Source organism: Sus scrofa, chromosome 8, assembly GCF_054392235.1.
Source record: "Sus scrofa isolate SSC_HxYL_T2T_F1_AM1 chromosome 8, Sscrofa_HxYL_maternal_Yorkshire_Landrace_v2.0, whole genome shotgun sequence".
In the NCBI taxonomy this organism is placed as follows: domain Eukaryota; kingdom Metazoa; phylum Chordata; class Mammalia; order Artiodactyla; family Suidae; genus Sus; species Sus scrofa.
Genome location: NC_139390.1, coordinates 53,124,740 through 53,147,016, shown reverse-complemented (window position 1 = coordinate 53,147,016; position 22,277 = coordinate 53,124,740). Strand labels below are relative to the sequence as shown.

The 22,277-nt window shown below is 40.8% G+C and overlaps 1 protein-coding gene across 50 annotated transcripts in view; it reads left to right on the top strand.

Annotated features, from left to right (window-relative positions):
- MARCHF1 (membrane associated ring-CH-type finger 1) overlaps positions 1-22,277 on the top strand; it is an 836,078-nt gene that overhangs the window by 658,338 nt on the left and 155,463 nt on the right. For all 50 annotated transcript variants that reach the window (XM_084972222.1, XM_084972248.1, XM_084972203.1 and 47 more), the window contains one exon: positions 7,454-7,504. In XM_084972222.1, the coding sequence (XP_084828348.1) occupies positions 7,454-7,504 (51 nt within the window). The remainder of the gene's footprint in view (positions 1-7,453; positions 7,505-22,277) is intronic.

The following is a 22,277-nucleotide window of genomic DNA, read 5'->3' as shown; positions in this document are numbered from 1 at the left end:
CAGGTAAAAGATCTCTCTTTTTTTTTTTTCCTTTTCATTATGGTTTACCACAGGATACTGAATATAGTTCCCTGTGCTATACAGTAGGACCTTGTTGTTTATCCATTCCATATGTAATCATTTGCATTTGCTAATCCCAATTCCCAATCTTCCCCAGCTCCATTTGGCAACCGTACCTCTCTTCTCTATGTCGGCGAGTCTGTTTCTGTTTTGTAGATAGGTTCACGTGTCCTATTTTAGATTCCTTGTATAAGTGATATCATATGGTATTTGTCTTTTTCTTTCTGACTTACTTCACTTAGTATGATAATCTTTAGGCCCATCCATATTGCTGCAAATGGCATTATTTCATTCTTTTTTATGGCTGAGTAATATTCTGTTGTATATATGTACCAAATCTTTTTTTTTTTAATTACTCACATGAATTATCACATCTGTAGTTGTATAATGATCACAACATCTGATTTCACAGGATTTCCATCCCACAGCCCAAGCACATCCCCCCACCCCCAAACTGTCTCCTCCAGAGACCATAAGTTTTTCAATGTCTGTGAGTCAGCATCTTCTCTGCGAAGAAGTTCGGTCTGTCCTATTTTCAGATTCCACATGTCAGTGAAAGCATTTGATGTTGCTGTCTCATTGTATGGCTGACTTCACTTAGCATGATAATTTCTAGGTCCATCCATGTTGCTAAAAATGCTGATATTTCATTCTTTTTAATGGCTGAGTAATATTCCATTGTGTATACGTACCACATCTTCTTGATCCACTCCTCTGTTGATGGGCATCTAGGTTGTTTCCATGTCTTGGCTATGGAAAAGAGTGCTGCAATGAACATCGGGGTACATGTGTCTTTGCGAGTCATGTTTTCTCTGGATAGATGCCCCGGAGTGGGATTGCTGGATCAAATGGGAGTTCTATGTTTAGTTTTCTGAGGAATCTCCATACTGCTTTCCACAGTGGTTACACCAATTTACAATCCCACCAACAGTATACTAGGGTTCCTTTTTCTCCACACCCTCTCCAGCACTTATTGTTTGTAGACTTTTAGATGCTGGTCATTCTGGCTGGTTTAAGGTGGTACCTCATCATGGTTTTGATTTGCATTTCTCTAAAATGAGTGATGTTGAACATCTTTTTTGGCCAATTGTATGTCTTCTTTGGAGAACTGTCTCTTTAGATCTTCTGCCCATTTTTGGATGGGGTGGTTTGTTTTTTTGGTATGAAGCTGCAGAAGGAGTTTATAAATTTTGGAGATGAAGCCCTTGTCAGTCAATTCACTTGCAAAGATTTTCTCCCATTCTGTGGGTTGTATTTTCATTTTGTTTGGGGTTTCCTTTGCCGTGCAGAAACTTCGAAGTTTGAGTAGGTCCCATTTGTTTATTTTTGTTTTGGTTGTCAGTACTCTGAGAGGTGGATCTGAGAAGATGTTGCTGTCGTTTATGTCAGAGAGTGTTTGGCCTATGTTTTCCTCTAAGAGTTTGCTAGTGTCTGGTCTTATATTTAGATCTCTAATCCATTTGGAGTTTATTTTTGCGTGTGGTGTTAGGGAGTGTTCTAATGTCATTCTTTTCATGTGTCTGTCCAGTTTTCCCAGGACCACTTATTGAACAAGCTGTCCTTTCTCTATTGTATATTCTTGCCTCCTTTGTCATAGATTAGCTGGCTTTAGGTGTGTGGGTTGAATTCTGGGCTTTCTATCCTGTTCCACTCATCTGTACATCTGTTTTTGTGCCAGTACTATACGGTTTTGATGATTGTTGCTTTGTAGTATAGTTTGAGGTCCAGGAGCCTGATACCTCCAGCTCAATTTTTCTTTTTCAGGGTGTCTTTGGCTATTCTGGATCTCTTGTGCTTCCAAATAAACTTTAAAATGTTTTGTTCGAGTTCTGTGAAAAATGTCCTTGGTAATTTGATAGGGATTGCGTTGAATCTGTAGATTGCCTTAGGTAGTATAGTCATTTTGATAATATTAACTCTTCTAATCCACGAGCATGGTATATCTTTCCATCTATTTGTGTCATCTTGGATTTCTTTCATCAGTGGCTTATAGTTTTCAGAGTATAGCTCTTGTCTCTTTAGGTAGGCTTACTCCTAGGTATTTTATTCTTTTGTATGTGATGGTAAATGGGATTGCTTCCCTAATTTCTTTTTCTGCTCTTTCATTGTTAGTGTATAGAAATGCCATTGATTTCTGTGTATTAATTTTGTATTCTGGGACTTTGCCAAATTCGTGGATGAGCTCTAATAGTTTTCTGGTAGAGTCTTTAGGGTTCTCTAGGTATAGTATCATGTCATCTGCAAATAGTGATAGTTTCACTTCTTCCTTTCCAATTTGGATTCCTTTTACTTCTTTTACTTCTCTGATTGCTGTGGCTAGGATTTCCAGAACTATGTTGAAGAGTAGTGGCAAGAGCGGACATCCTTGTCTTGTTCCTGATTTCAGTGGGAATTCTTTCATCTTTTCACCATTGAGAATGATGTCCACTGTGGGTTTGTCATATATGGCCTTTATCATATTGAGGTAGGTTCCCTTTATGCCCACTTTCTGAAGAGTTTTTATCAGAAATGGGTGTTGAATTTTGTCAAAGGCTTTTTTCACATCTATTGAGAGGATCATATGGTTTTAATTCTTCAGTTTGTTAATGTGGTATATCACACTGATAGATTTGTGGATATTGAAGAATCCTTGCATCCCTGGGATAAATCCCACTTGATCATGATGTACAATCCTTTTAATGTATTGTTGGATGTGGTTTGCTCGTATTTTGTTGAGGATTTTGCACTGATGTTCATCAGTGAAATAGGCCTGTTGTTTTCTTTTTTTGTGGAATCTTTGTCTGGTTTTGGTATCAGGGTGATGGTGGCCTTATAGAATGAGTTTGGGAGTATCCCTTCCTCTGCAATTTTTTGAAATAGTTTCAGAAGGAGAGGTGTTAGCTCTTCTCTAAATGTGTGATAGAATTTGCCTGTGAAGCCATCTGGTCCTGGACTTTTGTTTGTTGGAAGTTTTTTAATCACAGTTTCAATTTCAGTTCTTGTGATAGGTCCATTCATCTTTTCTATTTCATCTTGGTTTAGTCTTGGAAGATTGTACTTTTCTAAGAATTTGTCCATTTCTTCTAGGTTTTCCATTTTATTGGCATATAGTTGCATATAGTAGTCTCTTATGACCCTTTGTATTTCTGTGATGTCCGTTGTTACTTCTCCTTTTTCCTTTCTAATTCTATTGATATGAGTCCTCTCTCTTTTTTGCTTGATTAGTCTGGCTAAGGGTTTATCAATTTTGTTGATCTTTTCAATGAACCAGCTTTTTGTTTCATCAATCTTTTCTTTGGTTTTCTTCGTTTCTATTTCAGTGATTTCTGCTCTGATCTTTATGATTTCTTTCCTTCTACTAACTTTAGGTCTTGTCTCTTCTTCTCTCTCAAGCTGCTTTAGATGTGAAGTTAGCTGTTTATTTGAGCTTTTTCTTATTTCCTGAGGTGGACTTGTATTGCTATAAACTTTCCTCTTAGAATGGCTTTTGCTGCATCCCATATGTTTTGGAGTGTTGTATCTTCGTTGTCATTTGCTGCTAGGTATTTTGTAATTTCCTCTTTGATTTCTTCATTGATCCATTGGTTGTTTTAGCATGTTGCGTAGTCTCCACGTGCTTCCATTTTTTTCAGTTTTTTTTTTTTTTTCTTGTTGTTGATTTCTAGTCATATAGCGTTGTGGTCGGAAAAGATCCTTGATATGATTTCAATATTCTTAAAGTTACCGAGGTTGGATTTGTAGCCCAGGATGTGAGCACTCTTAGAGAATGTTCCATGTGAACTTGAGAAGAATGTGTATTCTGTTGCTTTTGGATGGAATGTCCTATAAATATCTATTAAGTCAATGTGGTTTAATGCATCATTCAGGGCCTGTGTTTCCTTATTGATTTTCTGTCTGATTGATCTGTCCATTGCTATAAGTGGGGTGTTAAAGTCCCCGATTATGATTGTGTTATTGTTGATTTCTCCTTTTAAGGTTGTTAACAGTTGCCTTATATATTGTGGTGAACCTATGTTGGGTGTGTAAATATTTTAAATTGTCATATCTTCTTCTTGGATTGAGCCTTTGATCATTATGTAATGACCTTCGTTGTCCCTTAAAATATTCTTCATTTTAAAGTCTGTTTTGTCTGATGTGAGTATTGCTACTCCAGCTTTCTTTTGATCCCCGTTTGTGTGAAGTATTTTCTTCCATCCTCTCCCTTTCAGTTTGTATGTGTCCCTAGAAGTGAAGTGGGTCTCTTGAAGACAGCATATATATGTGTCTTGTTTTTGTATCCATTCAGGCAGTCTGTGTCTTTTGGTTGGGGTGTTTAGTCCATTCACATTTAAGGTAATAATCAATATGTATGTTCTTATTGCCATTTTATTAACTGCTTTGGATTTGTCTTTGTTTCTCTTTTTTTTTTCCTTCTTCTCTTGTTCTTTTCTGCCTAGAGTAGTTCCTTTAGTATTTGTTGTAAGGCTGGTTTAGTGTTGCTGAATTTTCTCAGCTTTTGCTTATCTGTGATGGTTTTGATTTCTCCTTCAAATCTGAATGAGAGCCTTACTGGGTAGATTAATTTTGGTTGGAGGTTTTTTCCTTTCATCACATTAATTATATCATGCCACTCCTTTCTGTCCTGCAGAGTTTCTGCTGAAAAATATGCAGATAACCATATGCATATTTTCCCTTGTATGCTACTTGTTTCTTTTCCCTAGCTGCTTTCAAGATTTTCTCTTTGTGTTTAATTTTGGTCAGTTTGATTAATATGTGTCTAGGTGTATTCCTCCTTGGGTTTATTTTATATGGTACTCATTGCACTTCCTGGATTTGAGTGAGTGTACTACATCTTCTTTATCTATTCATCTGTCAAGGGACATTTGTTTCCATGTCTTGGCTATTTTAAATAGTGCTGCAATGAACATGGATCTTTTAAAATTATAGTTTTCTCTGATGTAGGCCCAGGAGTTGGATTGCTAGATCATATAGTAGTTCTGTATATAGTTTTCTGAGTAACCCCCATACTGTTTTCCACAGAGGCTGCACCAATTTACATTCCTGCCAAGAGTGTAGGAGGGTTCCTTGGTAAGAGATCTCTTGAAGTACTAAGTGATGAAGTGGATGCCCCTTCTCTGCTGCCATTAGAATGGGAGAGGGTAGTGCTGGTGAAAAGAATGGGAATTTTCTGCTTATTATAACCCCATGCTGAACTCATTCACAATGGTGGAAACATCTGGCCCTCCTTGTTTTTATCTGAAAACACCACAAAGTCTCATTTGGTTTGAAAACCTAAGTAAATTGATGCCAAATTAAATTTATATAGTGCTTCTTGGTTCTTACAGAAGCACCTTTCAATTCTAGTTCCTTGATCTTGGTCTCAAATATCACATAAATACGGAAAACGTTACAGGAATTCCTGAGTGGCTCAGCAGGTTAAAAATCTAGTGTTGTCACTGCTGCTGCCTGAGTCATTGCTGTGGCACTGGTTAGACTCTTGGCCCAGAAACTTCCCCCTGGGGCAAGGCAAAAAAGTCAAACAAACAAACAAAAAAACAGCTAGAACAACAAAGTCCCTCTCAAATCCTGTTATATTGTTGACCTCTGTTCTATACAGTAGTGTGTCAAAATCCTGAATTTCACTGAGAAGGAAAGATGGATTGGCTTTGTTTTTTGGCCTCTAGAAGAGGAGTTGAAATGTTTGTGGAAAAGTACCTCTCTCCATCACCTGAGGAGGCTTGTTGAGGGAGGATGTCTTGGGTAGTACAGGTGTTAATCTCTCAGGGATCACAGGCTATTGGGAGGTGGTTGTGACTCAGCTGGTTCTGTCATGATGTGATCCACAGTGACATCCATGTGTGTTTAAGACTGATGTTGCACATTAAGGGAAAAGCACTGTTCAGCTGGGATGTCTGCCAGCTGTGCCCAAGGTGGTAATGGTTTGCAGTGAAGGCGGTGCCTGCGTTTCCGCAGGAACACACTGGCCGTGTGCTGCCATCACAATGTTTCTCAAACTGTCCGCAGTCATCACGCAGCAAGTTCAGACCCATAGGTGGTTATAGAAACTTAGTTCTGAAAACAACGTCTGTCCAGATGCCCTGTCGTAGTCTACGCAGGCCCACTGTGGTATTGGGTCCAGATGCTCAGAAGGGCTTTAAAAAGAATCCTAAATTGTACACTAAGAACCTTCACAAACTTCTGGTATCCAGAACAGGTTCTTCCAACGGCATTTTCTCCGCAGAAGGAAAGTGTGTTATAATCTCTTGGTACCTGAAAAATACCTCCTACCACACATTCTGACTTGTTGGTCAGCTACCTCCCAGCAGCTGTTTGGCAGAGAGGGGGGATCCCGGAGGCCCTGGGCAGGTGTGGCTGTGTCAGAGCTCCATGGTTGTCTCTGGGCTTGCAACAAGGGGGTGCCCCTCTTCAAGGAAAATTTCTGCTTTAAAATATCATGAATGTGGAAGTTCCTGTTTTGGTTCAGTGGGTTAAGAAGCTGACATAGTGTCCATGGGGATGCTGGTTCGATCCCTGGCCTAAGTCAGTGGGCTAAGGATCTAGGGTTGCCACAAGCTGTGCTGTAGGTCACAGAGGTGGCTTGGATATGGTGTTGCCATGGCTGTAGCATAGGCCAGAAGCTGCAGCTCTGATCAGACCCCAGCCTGGAAACTTCCATATACTGTAGGTGCTGTCCTTAAAAAAAAAAAAAAAAAAAAAAAAAAAAAAGAAGAAGAAGAAGAAAGAAAGAAAAGAAAATAATAATAATAAAGCAAATAAAATTGCATGACCTTTCCAGAAAGTATCTATTCAACAGCTTTTTTCATGCTTCTTTTCTCCTAAATTGGAAGTGCCCTAAGAGGCAAGAGTTGAAGTATAATTATTTTAAACTTATGTTTAGGTTTTAAATATTAAAATAATTTAAAAATCTTTTAAAACTTAAACTATTATATGCTTTAAATTTTATGTGTATTTTTTTAAATTTTGAAAATAAAATAACAGAAAAGGTCAATAGAATGTATTATAGAAGAACATGAGTTAGATGTTCTATATCATGCACCTGATTTACAGTATTTACTGACACTGACCACAGAATTTACTCAGAATTTCCTGGTAAAAAAAGCAAAAGAGGAAATGATGGACTGTATTTTCACTTCTAATTTCATTTCAAAGGAATTTCATACATTTTTTTTCTAGAGAAATAATTGTTTCCTGGAAATAAATACTCCTAGACTAATATATACCCTAATATTAATGGAAACATTTTCAAAAAGTCACTGATAAGTACAAGAGAAATAAAAGTTGCTGAGAAAAATACTGTCTTATGTAAGTCATTTTTATGTCCGTCAGAACATGTTGGCCTGTATTGTGTTTTCCTTGCTCAGCAGTAAGGATCATGGCTATATTTGTAATCAAGCTCTCTAATTTTATTTTTCAGAATGACAAATCCCCAGGGCGATCTGCAAGTCGATCAAGTAATATTTCAAAAGTAGGTGAACTCTATTCATTTTCTTAATTGTTTACCAGTTTAAGTATCTTAAGAGTTCAAGTAATACGGTATCATGTTTAACCTGTAATTGCTATCTGTGAGCAGTACCCAAGTATTACTTATGAATGTTTTTAACTCTTCTAAGATTTTATTGCCATAGGAGTTCATGATTTCACACAACAAAAAGGGGTTTTGCCTCTTTGGTGCTGTAAACACAGATCTTGCTACTTTCAAGGTGTCACTCAAAGTAGGTTTCTTCCCTCACATCAGGCCCCAGAGGGCTGCCACACACCCAAGTTGAAACTGTCATATCAACATCGCTGTACAATTCCCAAGAATCCAATTTTCCCAGGAGTTTGGTCTCAACTATCCTGGAATTTCACCAGGACAGGTTTTGGAAAGCAATTTAACTGAAGACATTCCTTTGGTCATATTTTCTTTATAGCGTTAATAGATAGAAAAAAAACCAAAATACTCCCTAGACCATCTGGAAAGCCAAGCAAGACCCTGGAGTGTTGAAAAGATTATGGCATGCGAGAGATAGTCTAGATTTTTATTTTGCCTAGAAAACAAAAATTAAGATCTAGTTTATAAGATGAGGTCTTATGCAGTTTATAGCCTTGGTGCTTGAGGAGTGAAAAGTCACATAGAGCCATGTGTGAAATTGTAAAATTATGACTTCCCCAAATATAATTTTGATAAAGATGACTTTACCGTGAAGAGAACTTCCACGGCCGGGCCCCTCACCTGCCAGCAGACTTCACTGCCGTGAACTCAATCTTGCTGTGTATATAATTTTTGTATTACTTTCCTTTGGGAGAGCCCCCCAAATAGTAATAACCTATTGGCACTACAGAATATAGACTCACTTCCAATTTAGGGACATTTTAGTTATTTAGTTTTGCTTTGCTTTTAGAAGCAAAGGGCTTTATTACTCATTGAAAAATAGCAGCAGCCAGAGAATCGGCATTTTCTTAAGCTGGTTTCCTGAGGCCAGTTCCTACAGGATGATGCTAAGATGGTCAGGTGACACCTGTCAGTACACTGAATTGGTTATAGGAGTGGAACCCTGGCCTTGGGAAACAGTAGTCTTTTAGTAGATGGCAAGTGTGCCTGCCCACTCCAGAAGGAGACCCCATATTGCAGTGCTCACCTCTGTGCAGACATGCTCAGTAAGATGGTCCAGAGCAAAAGCAGCCAAGGTGTCTGCTTACAATACATGCAGAGACTCAGAAGACCCACAGAGAATTGCATCTCAGTGGTTGGAACCACACATTTCTAGGGATATTCCCACCTGGGCACCTTGCTGTCCTTTGAAAACCCATATGGTTCAGGGCTTAGAGCACAAGCCTGTGGAGAGATGGCACTGTGGGTCAGCACTGCCACTTTTTGCTTGTGTGACATGAGACACTCAACCCCCATGGGACACATTTGCCTTCACTGGACATGGACATTTAGTGGTTCTAAATCAAAACCATACTTTTCAAAGTCCATCATCTCTATAACTTCATGGAGAGCCTTGCCTGCCACGAGAGGACTCTGTCATCTTCCTGAGCGTGAATAGAAGGGTTGACCTAGAAATCTGTAAGTGGTACTGGCTGAATTTTGTCAGGCCAACTACTTCATCATCCAGGGGTGAGATTATATCCGCATTTCCAAATTGCTGTTTGACTTTGACGTAATGCAGCTTGCACATAGCTCTTAGCTTTGGATTGATTCTTTAAGAAATGAAAAAGTCAGAAGTGTAGTTTCTCTTCTATGTGTTCCTCTAGGCTCTGATAGGTATTAATTGCAGCCTTGTGTTGGAGACAATTCATGATAAATGGTGTTATATTCAGAGAGAAAAGAAAAGCTCTGTTCTTATGCAGTCACTCTAATTGCACAAAAACTGAAACCATCACATGCCCACAGGGATATGAAGATTTCAGTGTGCTGAAATTCATTTTACTTTGGCCAACATAATGCTACTTTTATTTATGTTCAGAATGACAGCCACAAGTGCAAAGTTCATTGTTGAATTGTCACTACTTTTTAATGAATTATTAAGTGATAAGCTCTTCATCATAACCGCATAACTTACTGAGAATGAAATGGCAGATTCGAGCAATATTTGGGTCCTTCGACTTTCAAAGTGGTGAAGAAAATGTAAAAATGGAACAAGGATATTTTTTCTCTAATTCTGTCAAAGTAATTTTTGTGTCTGTAAGAAAATAGAATGTATACATGTATGTGTAACTGGGTCACCATGCTGTACAGTAGGAAAAAAATCATATTGGGAAAACATACACTACATAAATGCAATTTTAAAAATCAATCAATCAATCAATCAATCAGTCAATAAGACCATGAGTTTCTCACAGGTGTGATAGTCAGTAGAGCAGAGTAGTGAAGTGCCTGGATTCAGAGTAAGTGCTTGGGAGTGTTATTTGCCTTCCTTGGTGACTTTGTTGGTCAAAGGCGAACATCTCACCTCATAGGTCTCTGGGAGGGATACTTAGCACAGTGATCAGCACCATAGGAGATTAGCTACTCTTATTATGGGCTCTTTACACTGATATTTCAGTGGCAGCACAGTGTTCAGTAAACTTTTTGTGAGCAAGTGAATTGGTGACGTGGGTTATAGTATATGTATTGTTTTTTGGACAAGATAAGAAAAATAACAAATTGCACAAAATTATGTTAGATTTAGGACTAAGTAAAATGTGATCCAACATAATTTTATTGAAAAAAAGTACTCTACATTCTTGTTTCATTAAAAAGTATATATGTATTTTTTGACCTTTGAAATTTTATTTATTTTTAATGCTGATTTTTAACTAAAGTTGATTTAAAGTGTTGTGCCAATTTCTGCTGTACAGCAAAGTGGCCTGGTCATATATATATATATATATATATATATATATACATATTTTTTCTTTTTTCTCATATTGTCTTCCATCTCTTTCATCATGTTTTGTCCCATGAGGCTGGACACAGTTGCTAATGCTATACAGTAGGACCTCACGGTTTATCCTTTCTAAATGTAATAGTTTGTGTCTCCTTACTCCAAACTCCCCCGTCTATTCCACTCCCTCCCCCAACCTTGGCAACCACAAGTCTGTTCTCTATGTCTGTAAGTCTGTTTTTTAATCCCCCTGGGAGAGGGAGTGGTGGTAAACTTGTGGCTGCTGGGAACTCTACCCCCACTTCCTCTGGACTTTGTCCCCCACGGCTTTTTCCATTGCTGATCTTGCAATGCATCTTTTCACTATAACAAACCATAAGTGTGACTATGACAGTTGAGTTCTGTCCTGTGAGTGGCCCTGGAGCATCACTGACCCAGAGCATAGTCATGAGACCCTGGGGCACCAGGCAGGAGAGCACAGATGGTGGAAGGGGGTACAGTGGGGGCTCAGAGAGTGATCACTTCCACCTGGCGACAGGCTGGTGCCGAGAAGACCTGATTGTAAATAGGGACTTGAAGAATGGCTGTGACTTTATGAGATGCCAAGAAAGTATGATTAAAGGCATCCAGGACAAGGTGTGGGAGCTAGAAAACAGGGACCACAAGGAGATGGAACTTTGCTCACAGGCACGATAGATCCTTCTTAATTGCAGAAGTGTTCCCTGGCTTGGAAACATAGACTCACTGGGAAGATAGGGTACCACCCCCCAGGGTACAGCAGGTCTTTTAAACCTACCCCTACAGATGGTGCTTAGCTCCTTGAGGGCCCAGGAACAAGGGGAAAAGTAGGAGTCAGCTGGCTCCCCTACTCCCAGAGATCCACAGGGGGGCATATGCCTCCTATGTCCTCACTTCAGGCTCTGTGGGTTTCCAAGTGCTGGATCAGAGAGATGATGCCCTCACCAGAGGATGCAGGAAGTGTTCCACTGGACTTGGAGTGGTGATTGCTGTCTGATCACCTAGAGCTCCTCTGGTTGGATCCCAGCAAGGAAAGAAATCAGTTTTCATTCCAGCAGGAGTAGTTAACCCTTGCCCCTAACTCTACACATGAGGGGGACAGGGAGAAACTTGTCTGCCACTCAGGTGATATCCAGTGGCATTTCCTTGCCCTACACTGTGGCTGTAAATGGACAACCACAGCCTGATAAGGGTGTTGTAACCAGGGTCTCAGTCCCTCAGGTGTGCCACCAGGATCAACAGGAGGGTGACAAAGGTGAGAGGAATTCAGAATGGGTGTGTGGTCAGTAAGAGGACATATCGGTTAAGATCAGTCTCTGGACCCAGTGCAGCCAGAAAGCCATATGTCCTTGTTCTTAACCTCGATTTTCCTGAGCGGGGACCAGAGGGAACCCTGGGGAAGCTATGTCAAGGTGGGGTGAACGTGATGGGGATCGAAAATAGATCCCAGTGGTCCGGTTCCTCTAGAGCAGGTGCTGTCCATCCTCCCCCTAAGCCCCCTATGTCTCACAACTGTGACCGCTCACAGTAACATCGCTCACAGCTGCTCCCTCGCCAGACCTGCTGCTGGCCACACCGCAACCTGCTTGCCCACAGGTCTATATGCTCCCAACCACCAGGTCAAGGGCTGCTTGAATGAAGGGGGCCCTGACCTCTGGCCTCAAGGTGGGACTGGTACCTGGTATAGTTTGTATGCAGAGCAGCCCTATGGGGTCAGCTGGAGCTGCAGTTGAAGTAAGACAGGATTCTGCCCAGCTCTGTGGCTCCAGAATTTTCTGTAACTTCTCCCCTCTTTCCTCTTCCAAAGAGGCCACTCCAGTAAATTACTTGGAGAAGAATTTTTGTCTCAGGCTCTGCCTCTAGGGAATCTGATCCAGGAAGCTCAGAAACTTAAAGCAATTTTATATTCTTCCAGCGTGAAATCACATGGCAGTGTTTAGCTGTCTTTTCAAGAGTATTAGTCTATAAATAATTAGACAGAGAGAAAAAAAGAAAGAAAAGGAAGAGAGGAAGAGAGAAGGGCTGAGGGGAAGTGGTTCTTCACCACGGAGATTCTGCCCTGGGCATCCAATAAGGTTTTAGAAGATCCTTATTTCTAAATTGTCTGAAACGCTTTAGAAAGTCCAGGAGGAAAAAAAAGCATAAAATTATTTTAAATTAATTTGTGTGTATATTCATGCCTTTTGGGAGAGACTACATAGTTTTAATCAGCTGAAAAATTTGCAAAGATGAAAATTTGTCCCCATGGATCTTTGGGGAAATACCTATAAAAGACCAGTCTTTTGGATAACCATGAGCTTTGTTTGTGTGTGTGCTAAAACTGGCTTAATCTGCCTTATTTTTGTAAAACAGAATAGAACAGCATTTAAGATTTCTCTCCACTCGGATGTTGAATGGTTATAGACGGTCCATTCATTTTATACCACAAACTGCTGCAGATGCCAAACATGAGAAGCTGCTGGAGCTACTGGAATCATGGCCATTATGAAATATATATTTTGGGATTATGGACATTGTCTCTGGTTTGCTATATTTAGCTAAGGGTTTCATTTTGGTTTTTACTTTTTGGTTAATTTTTTTCAGAATTCCCTCTAGGACAGGCCTTGGTAGCTCCCCTGGATCTCAAGAGCTAGGAAAAGCTGTATGTTTGGGGAAGACTTGGGTTGTAGTAACAGGTCAACCCTGCCTTCAGCTAGAGCATTTTGAGGATCTGGGGGTCTAGTGTAGGGGGCCAGCCTGGGAAAAGCTGTTGACCTGGCCATTGGTTGAAATGACCTCATGACGTCTGTCCCAGGTGACAAAGGGTCATGCTTTGGATACCGTAATACTCGCTGGGTTTTGTTATCCAATTAACTACATCTTTGGCCTCCCGTGTATCCTGGCAAAAGATAGGGACCAGGAGGCTTGAAATACATTTTGTCTTTTTCCCTCCGGTAATATCATCCTTAAACTATGTAATCTTTGTTTAATAGTGGTTTATTTCAACATTTGTACCATGTTCAATTTGTCCAGCCTTGTGATAACAGGAAGAGTTAGAGGTAGTTCTTGGTTTCTTTACTTTCTGATTTACCTAACAGGTAGTTTAGTAGAGTGGAGACCCAGCAGTGTTGTTTTTCAAAAGCTTCCCAGGTGATTTAAATGTGCAGCCTGAAGGAAAGCCCCTCGGACATTCAGCAGCATCTGGATACATTTGGGGTGGTCACAGCTGCGGGGGGGGGGGCAGGTTGCTCCTGACATCCAGCTGGAGAGGCAAGAATGCTACTGGACACCTAGGGTACAGGGGACAGTCAGCCCCTACCCCAAGCAAAGTGCCATCCTCTGCGATGGCAATAGTGCAGCAGCTGGAGCAGAGCCAGTCTGAAGGTAGAGGCCAGGTAGGCAGAATCTGTAGGTCCAGGGGTGAGGATTGATGCTTCACTGAGGCACAAAACAAGAGCAAAATTCAGAGAGGTGTTCTACCAGTGGCCGGTGCCATCTGGACAACTTCCTGGGCTTCTGGGCCGGGTTGCAGGGCAGCTTTGCGTGGACCTACTAAGCTCCCAACAGGGCATGGGGCTCCCCCAAGGCTGTGATCTCTGGGTGAGATAGCAGGGTGGAGTGGCAGAAGTGACAGGGAGACTGGCTTAGGTGTGGACCAGGTTTCTACCTAGAGCCTCCTCTCTGTCTGCAAAACAACCCGTAGTTTCAGGCGCTTCCCCATCTTTGTACAGAAAAAGTACTGATGACTTGCATCCCTTGGAAAACCTTCTCAGGCTGGAAGGAAAATTCCAGTCCAGAGATCCTGGGCTGTGAGTGACAGCTCACTAGTGCCAGGAGCAGCCTGGGTGCAGGGTGGGGTGGGGGGGACTTCCAGGCCTTCCAAGACCTGGTTTCTGTGTTTTGGTGACATCAGGCGGTCTCAGTCACACCTGCAGTCATGCCGGAGCTGGCTGGCATCTGAGAGGGGAAACACAGCACTGACACCCCAATCCCTGCCACCAACCCGCAGTCTCTTGGTGCAGCTTGGCTCCTTGGCTGTGGGGAGCTGACTGTGCTCATAGCATGGGGTTTACCAGCCTTGGAGATGCTTTTTTACTGTATATGAACATGACCAACATTTGATATTTGACCTTGGTGGAGAAATGGATTCATCTCTAAAACAAGACTTGTTGGATTTTTATATTCCTTTTCTAATATTTCATTGTTAGTATACAGAAATGCAATCAATTTCTGAATGTTTATCTTGTATCCTGCTACTTTGCTGAATTCATTGATCAGTTCCGTAGTTTTTGTGTGGAGTCCTTGAGGTTTTCTATATATGGTATCATGTCATCTGCTAAAGTGCTAGTTTTACCTTTTATCTTTCAATTTGGATACCTTTTATTTCTTTTGTTTGTATGATTTCTGTGGCTAGGACTTATGTTGAATAAAAGTGGTGAGAGTAAGCATCCTTGTCTTGTTACAGATTTTAGTGGGAAGGCTTTCAGCTTTTCTCCACTGAGTATTATACTGGCTGTGGGTTTGTCATAAATGGCTTTAATTGTGTTATGGTATGTTCCCTCTATACCCACTTTGGTAAGAGTTTGTATCATGAATGGATGTTGGATTTTGTCAAATGCTTTTTCTGCATGTGGTTTTTGACTTTCCCACTCCATATATCTGGACAAAACTTTCATTCAAATAAATACATACACCCCTATGTTCACCCCTATGTTCAGTACTATCCATAATATTCAGGACATGGAAACAACCTAAATGTCCATTGACAGATGAATGGATTAAGAAGATGTGGTTTATATACACAATTTAATACTACTCAGCCATAAAAGAGAACAAAATAATGCCATTTGCAGCGATGTGGATGGAACTAGAGACTCATACCAAGTGAAGTAAGTCAGATATCATGATATGATACCACATATCACTCCTATCTGGAATCTAGTATATGGCACAAATGAACCTATCTACAGAAAAGAAACAAACTCTTGGACTTGGGGAACAGATTTGTGGTTGCCAAAGGGGAGGGGGAGGGAGTGGGAGGGAGTGGGATGGACTGGGAATTTGGGGTTAGTAGATGCAAACTACTCCAAATTGCATTTGGAGTGGATAAGCAATGAGATCCTTCTGTATAGCACAGGGAACTACATCTAGTCACTTGTGAAGGAACATGATGAAGGATAATGTGAGAAAAAGAATGTATGTGTATGACATGTCTTTGCTGTATAGCAGAAATTGACAGATCATTGTGAATAAACTATAATAGAAAAAATAAAAATCTTAAAATTTTTTTAAATAAATAAATAGAACAAGACTTGTTGAGTTCCCAGCTTCTAAGGTCTACTTTTAAATCCACATTTAAGCATTGTCAGTGATTAAGTCCCTGCACAGGACACCTGCTAAGAAGTCAGATTCAGTAACATTTTATCTTCTCCAAGGCTTAGTAGGTGGATGTCGTCTTCTTCCAGTGTTTGATCCATTTGCTGCAGGTTACAAATGAATCTTGTCTTTTTGCTTCTCTCAGTGTTATTGATTGGATCACTTGCTGTCACCTAATATTCCTTTCCTTCCACCGTCCTTCATTCCCCTTTCTCTGAGCTCCTGCCCTGAAGCCCCCAAGGAGGAGAACAAAAGTTGGCAGCGGCTGTATGGTTAATGTAATTAATATGCGGAGTCAATCTGGGTTGACTAGAATAAATACATCCACTTTGAGGTGTAAACTACCCACTCTGGCTTTGTGGATCAGATTAACTGGGTAATTGTTGTCTCTCTGTCTCACTAATTACTACAGAGACACACCCCTACCACCACCCCTGCCCCCGTGGTTCCCTCATTTGACTCTCTTTTCATTGGCCTTTACAATGTAAGCTTTAGGAAGGAATGGTGGCAAGTAAATAGCACCAATTCAAGAAGAAATTCAACAACCCCTTGCCCATTTTCTGTCTCATGTTCCTGCTGACTTGAGGAAAGGAGAAAGTCGCAAGATACATCTTTCCTATTGAACGAAGGACTCAGCTCACTAAGACCACAGCTCATGCACCCACTTCCCTCACAACACACTGCCATTCTACAGCTCAGTCCCTCAGTATTTTTACCTCTATAGATAGAAAATAGAATAATTCATTCCTACTTACCTTTTGGCTCATCCCAGGCCTTTAGTCTTCAGAAAGAAAATGTCTCTGATCAAACTGCAATAAGCTAGCATTTTATTTTATTTCTGTACTTGTTCAGTACTCAGGGAAAAGAATACAGCCTCTTACTTCTTGCAACATACAGTGAACATGAGAGGCTGTTAAATGGGTAACTCAGTGATCACGGTTCCATATTCAGTGCTTTTCAGTGCTTTCTTGATTCAACAACTTGGCATTGCCACTGTTTCAAGATGATTTTGTTCAAAGTAGGAAGAAATACTAAATTACATTTTGTGCTTGCCTATCTAAAAAAATTAGACAGGGAAGTTCCTTGTGGCATAGTGGGTTAAGGATCCAGTGTTGCTGCAGACTGGGGCACAGCCTGCAACTGCAGCGCAGGTATGATCCCTGGCCTGGGAACTTCCACATAACACAGGCATAGCCACAAAAAAAAAAAAAAAAAAAAAAAAAAAAAAAATTGAACACATATGCTGAAAAGCTAGTTACAAATTTGCAGGCCTCTAATCCAAGTAAATTTTACGGGGTTTAGAAAGACCTCTGTCAATGAAAAAATTAATCAATAGTCTAAGAAAGAAATGGGAGGAGTTCCTGCTGTGGCTCAGTGGGTAACAAACCTGACTAGTATCCATGAGGACACTGGATACAAGTTCATCTCTGGCCATCTCTGGCCTTGCTCAGTGGGTTAAGGACACAGCATTGCCATGAGCTGTGGTGTAGGTTGCAATCTGGCATCGCCATGAGCTGTTGTGTAGTGGCTTGAATCTGGCATTGCTGTGGTTATGGTGTAGGCCACCAGCTGTAGCTTTGATTTGATTCCTAGAGTGGGAACTTCCATATGCTGTGGGTGTGGCCCTAAAAAGACAAAAAAGAAAAAAAGAAAGAAATGGGAAATTTTACTGGAGCCAACCTCATTATAACTAGATTATAACTAGAATGAGAGTATCTCAGAGAGCTCTGAGAATGTTTTGAAGAGATAAAGGGGGTGTGATTTTAGATCCCACATGTGATTTTAGAGAAGGGACATGCTACCATCTTGGTAGAAGTTTACTGCTATTTGTAAGGAATGGATGGAATGATTTTAGTGTTTTTCTAAGTATAGGAAGATGCAAGAAATTGGGTTCATAAAATTTTCTCCTGAAAATATCTAACTATCTGCAGATCACTTCTGGCAATTTTCCCAGAGCACAGTGTTTCCTCCTGATCTTTGTCCTGAATTCCCTCCAGGCTGGCCTGTAGGTCAGCCACTGCCATGGTTGATGACTTGATTCCTACAGAGCTGGATGGGGGGCAACATTCTTTATTTTATTACCCCTTCCCTTTCATTCTTGATTTCAGTGAATGTTTGGGAGGCATTTAGTGGCCAGTTTTTCCCAAAGCCCAGAAATGCTCATTCCCAGGTCTGGTGGGGATTTTGTTGATAGGCCACACAATGTGCTATTACCAGGTCAGGCCCTGTTAACAGCAGCCCAAAGCCTCTGGGATGCCTGTCCTACTAGTCTGTTATGGTCTAGGAAACAGTTCCTTCTTGTGGCTTCTTCACATCTGGAGTTACATTATTACAATCACTGATCTTATAGAACTAAGCCTTTGGTCAGTTGTTTCAAGTCATCAAATTTTATCAGGGGCTCAGTCACCCATTTGGCAATTCAAGAAATAATAACCTTATAAAATGGGCAGAATACAAGGAATATATCTGGTAACACTAATAAGGTCATAGGTAAGTATTTAAGGGAAGAGCTTCCACTAGATGTGGCCCAGTATCTCCCCAGGTCATGTGACCAGTCTGTTCTGCATCAATCGCCATCTTTACGGGAAGTGATATACTGGATTTGTACCTAAAGTTTACCAAAGATATCTGCACATACAAGGTGAGTGGTACGTCATTACGATCCCTTACAGTCTTGGGAAAGAATGTTATCATTTAAGGATGGCATCAGAAGAAGAAAGATAGATATTTGTGGCTTACCAGGTATTTCTGCTGCTGGGGTGGTCAGGATAACACACACTCAATATCTTGTAATAACCTATAAAGGAAGAGAATGTAAAGAAACCATATACATACACACACATATATATATTATATGTTACTTTCTATGTAGAGAGAGTATAGTTTTCTGTGCTATACAGTAGGTCCTTTTTGTTATCAATTTTATGTATAGTAGTGTGTATCTGTTAATTCCAAACTTCTAAGTTATCCTCCCCTACTTCCTCTTTGGTAACCATACATTTGTTTCCTGTGTCTGTGAGCCTATTTTTGTTTTGTAAATAAGTTATTTGTATCACTTTTTAGATTCCACGTATAAGTGATACATGATATTTGTCTTTTTCTGTCTGACTTACTTTACTTAGTATAATAATCACCTCCAGATCTATCCATCTTGCTGCAAATGGCATTATTTTGTTCTTGTTTTATAACTGAGTAGTATTCCATTGTATGTATGTGCCTCATTTTCTTTATTTCTCTTTCAGTGGATGTTTAGGTTGCTTTCATGTCTTGTCTATTGTAAATGGTACTGCAGTGAGTATTTGGGTGCAGGTATCTTTTCAAATTACGGTTTTCTCCGGATAGATGCCCAGGAATAGGATTGCTGGATCATATGGTAGTTCTATTTTTAGTTTGTTGAGGAACCTCCATACTGTTCTCCATAGTTGTTGTACCAGTTTACATTCCCACCAACGGTGTAAGAGCATTCCCCCTTCTCCACACCCCCTCCAGCATTTGTTATTTTATCTTTTTACTTTTTAATGATGGCCATTCTGAACAGTATGAACATAGAACCTCATTGTAGTTTTGATTTGTAGAAAGAAATGAGTTACTTTGTAAAAATTAGAAATCAGGGATGAAATAGAGAGAGATGAATCTCACCGAGAGGTCTAGCCTGGGAAAGAGAGCAAATAGTGGCGCTCTGCCATCTGACGTGGAGGGGCTGGGGTGACCAGTGCCCAAGTCATACCTCAGGGCTCTTGGCAGCAGGTGATTTGGAGACTGCCCAGACTGGAATTCTCCTTGACCCTGGCTGCAGACTTTGTACCTGACCTCTCCTGACCCTCCCTGAGCTTTGGTTACTGGCCACACCATATGTATGCCACGCTGCACACTCTACCTACAATGTGACATTCACACCCCTCCGTCTGTATCAGGAGGAGGGCACCAGGTTCCCTCTTCTCGAAAGCAGGTGGACCTTCGTGATTTCTTCAACCACTTGGTCATAGCAGGAGTGCCTACTTAACTCTCTCCCCAATGCATCCTTGAGAGCCAGAGATGACAGGGGAAGAGTCCTGGCCCGGAGACACATGATGGAAAGACCAGGTGGAGAGATCATGCAGAGGCAGACTGCCCCCTGCTGGCCTTGCCCCATCCCCAGGCAGCCACAGGAGTAAGTGGCCTCCTGCCTCTCCTCTTCCCCAGCTGACACCTTGTGGAGCAGAGGGCATTGTCCCCTGCACCCCTAGCCCTGTCCAGAGTGCAGACTTGTGATGAATGTCAACTTCATCATCTTGAAGCGCTGCGTATTAGGATAATGGGTCACTCAGCCATCCTAAGTAGGACACAGTCACATAGACACTTCCCATTAAGGTCACATTGTCCTTCAGCAAGACCTGACCTCTTCCAGGACAACTTAGGACCACAGAAGATGTAAGCCTCATACCTTGTTTTATTCCCACTCTTCCTCTCTCCTCACTCTGCAGTAGTACCTGGATTCACAGAGCCTTTCTCCTTCAATTTTTTCTAAATGACAGACAAAGTCTCTGTAGTTTCCAAAATCTAAACAGTAAATGTCAAACTCAGGCCTATCACCAGGGCCTGCGTTCCCTTTGTGCAAAGTAGAAAAGGGCCTGCTTCCATCATAAAATTATTATACTATGTACTGATTTTATTGGGACAACATATTTCACTCCCACCAGACTGAAAATCATTTTGCTCTACTAAACTCTAATGCCCCTGAGGTGATGGCACTCTGGGAGTGCAATGCATAACCTACATAACTGTACATGCCAGTCTTAAAACTCTTCTACAAGGCTGTCTTTACTTGTCTTGAGATGGATGGAAGTGTTCTCTCAGCCACACTGGACAGCACTTCTCTCCCATCGACCATGCCTTCCCTACCCAGCCTGAGAGTGATCAATGATCTAGAAATGTCACAGAACTAGTTTGAGGGGCCACCTCTTAGTATGTCCTACATGGATGCAACAGCACAGCCCTTTAAAATATGGGGATACTGTTTACTCTTCTAAGGAGCAGTTCAGGAAGGAAAATAGCCCTGGCAACGTATGGTTATTATTCTCTATTCAGCCAGTATTTGTTGATTTTATATATATGTGTGTGTGTGTGTGTACATATTTATATATATATGTATATGTGTACACATAAATATATGTAATTTTATATGTGCTTATATGTATGTGTATATGTATATACATATATGTGATCTTGTGTATGTGTGTATATATTGTGTATATGTATACACATATATGTGATTTTATGTATATATGTATTTATGTATATGTGTATATATATTTATATTTAGTGTATGTGATTTTATGTATATATGTGTATGTATGTTTACATGTATATATACACATATATGTGATCTTGTGTACATATGTGTATATATATTTATGTGTATATCTCAGGCACTGTGTGATGAGTCATGAAATTTATGGCATAATGTGTTATTCAAGCAATTGTAAGACTATACAGATATGTAAACATATGATGATAAATTTGATGCATGTTCTGAAGGAATTTCCCATCCTAGTGGCATATCTTGGAGCACAGGCCTGGATGGAGACTAGAGTTTCAGGGTTTAGCCCACAGAAATGGTGGGTCTGCATAGGGGAAATGATAGTCACAGTGAGAAAATGCGTAGAAAGAGGAGTTGTAGTTCCCACCTCTCATTCCATGGAGGGGCCCTAGCAGAACAGAAGTGGCCAGCAGACAGGAGCAACCCAGGTCTGAGACTTAGAACACTGAGTGAGGAGACCGTTTCCACTTATATTCCAGAAGAGCTGCTGTTCCAGGGAGCCACCTCCTCAGAGATCCTAGGGAGGATCACTAGGTGCTGCAAATAGCAAGCCCCCCTCACCCAGAGCTTAGGGCCCTAGTTTCATGACATGGACATGAGGACAACATAGCTTCACAGGGAAGAGGAATCCAATTAGGCCTTGACCTCCAAGGAGGCTGGTGGGGTAGGCTGAGTTTGAGCTCAGTTTGAGGAGGTGAAGTGATCTTGAGATAAAAGGTGTTTGAAGCCAAGGAGAGACAGCAGAGCTGCTAGCAATTTGGGACAACTGGTGTTGAAAGAGAAAAACAAACACCATATGATATCACTTATATCTGGAATCTAATGAACAGCACAAATGAACTTATCTACAGAAAAGAAACAAACTCATGGACTTGGAGAACATACTTGAGGTTGCCAAGAGGGAGGGAATGGATGGACTGGGAGTTTGGGGCTAGTAGATGCCAACTATTGCATTTGGAGTAGATAAGCAATGGGATCCTACTGCATGGCACAGGGAACTACATCTAGTCATCTTATAATGGAACATGATAGAGGATAATGTGAGAGAAAGAATGTATGTATACTGGGTCACTTTGCTGTACAGCAGAAATTTACAGAACATTGTACATCAACTACAATAGAAAAAATAAAAATCTTACCAAAAAATAAATAAATAAATAACAGGATTTCAGAGTGGGACTGAGAAGGAAGTGGGACTCCATCCTGTAAGATCCTTG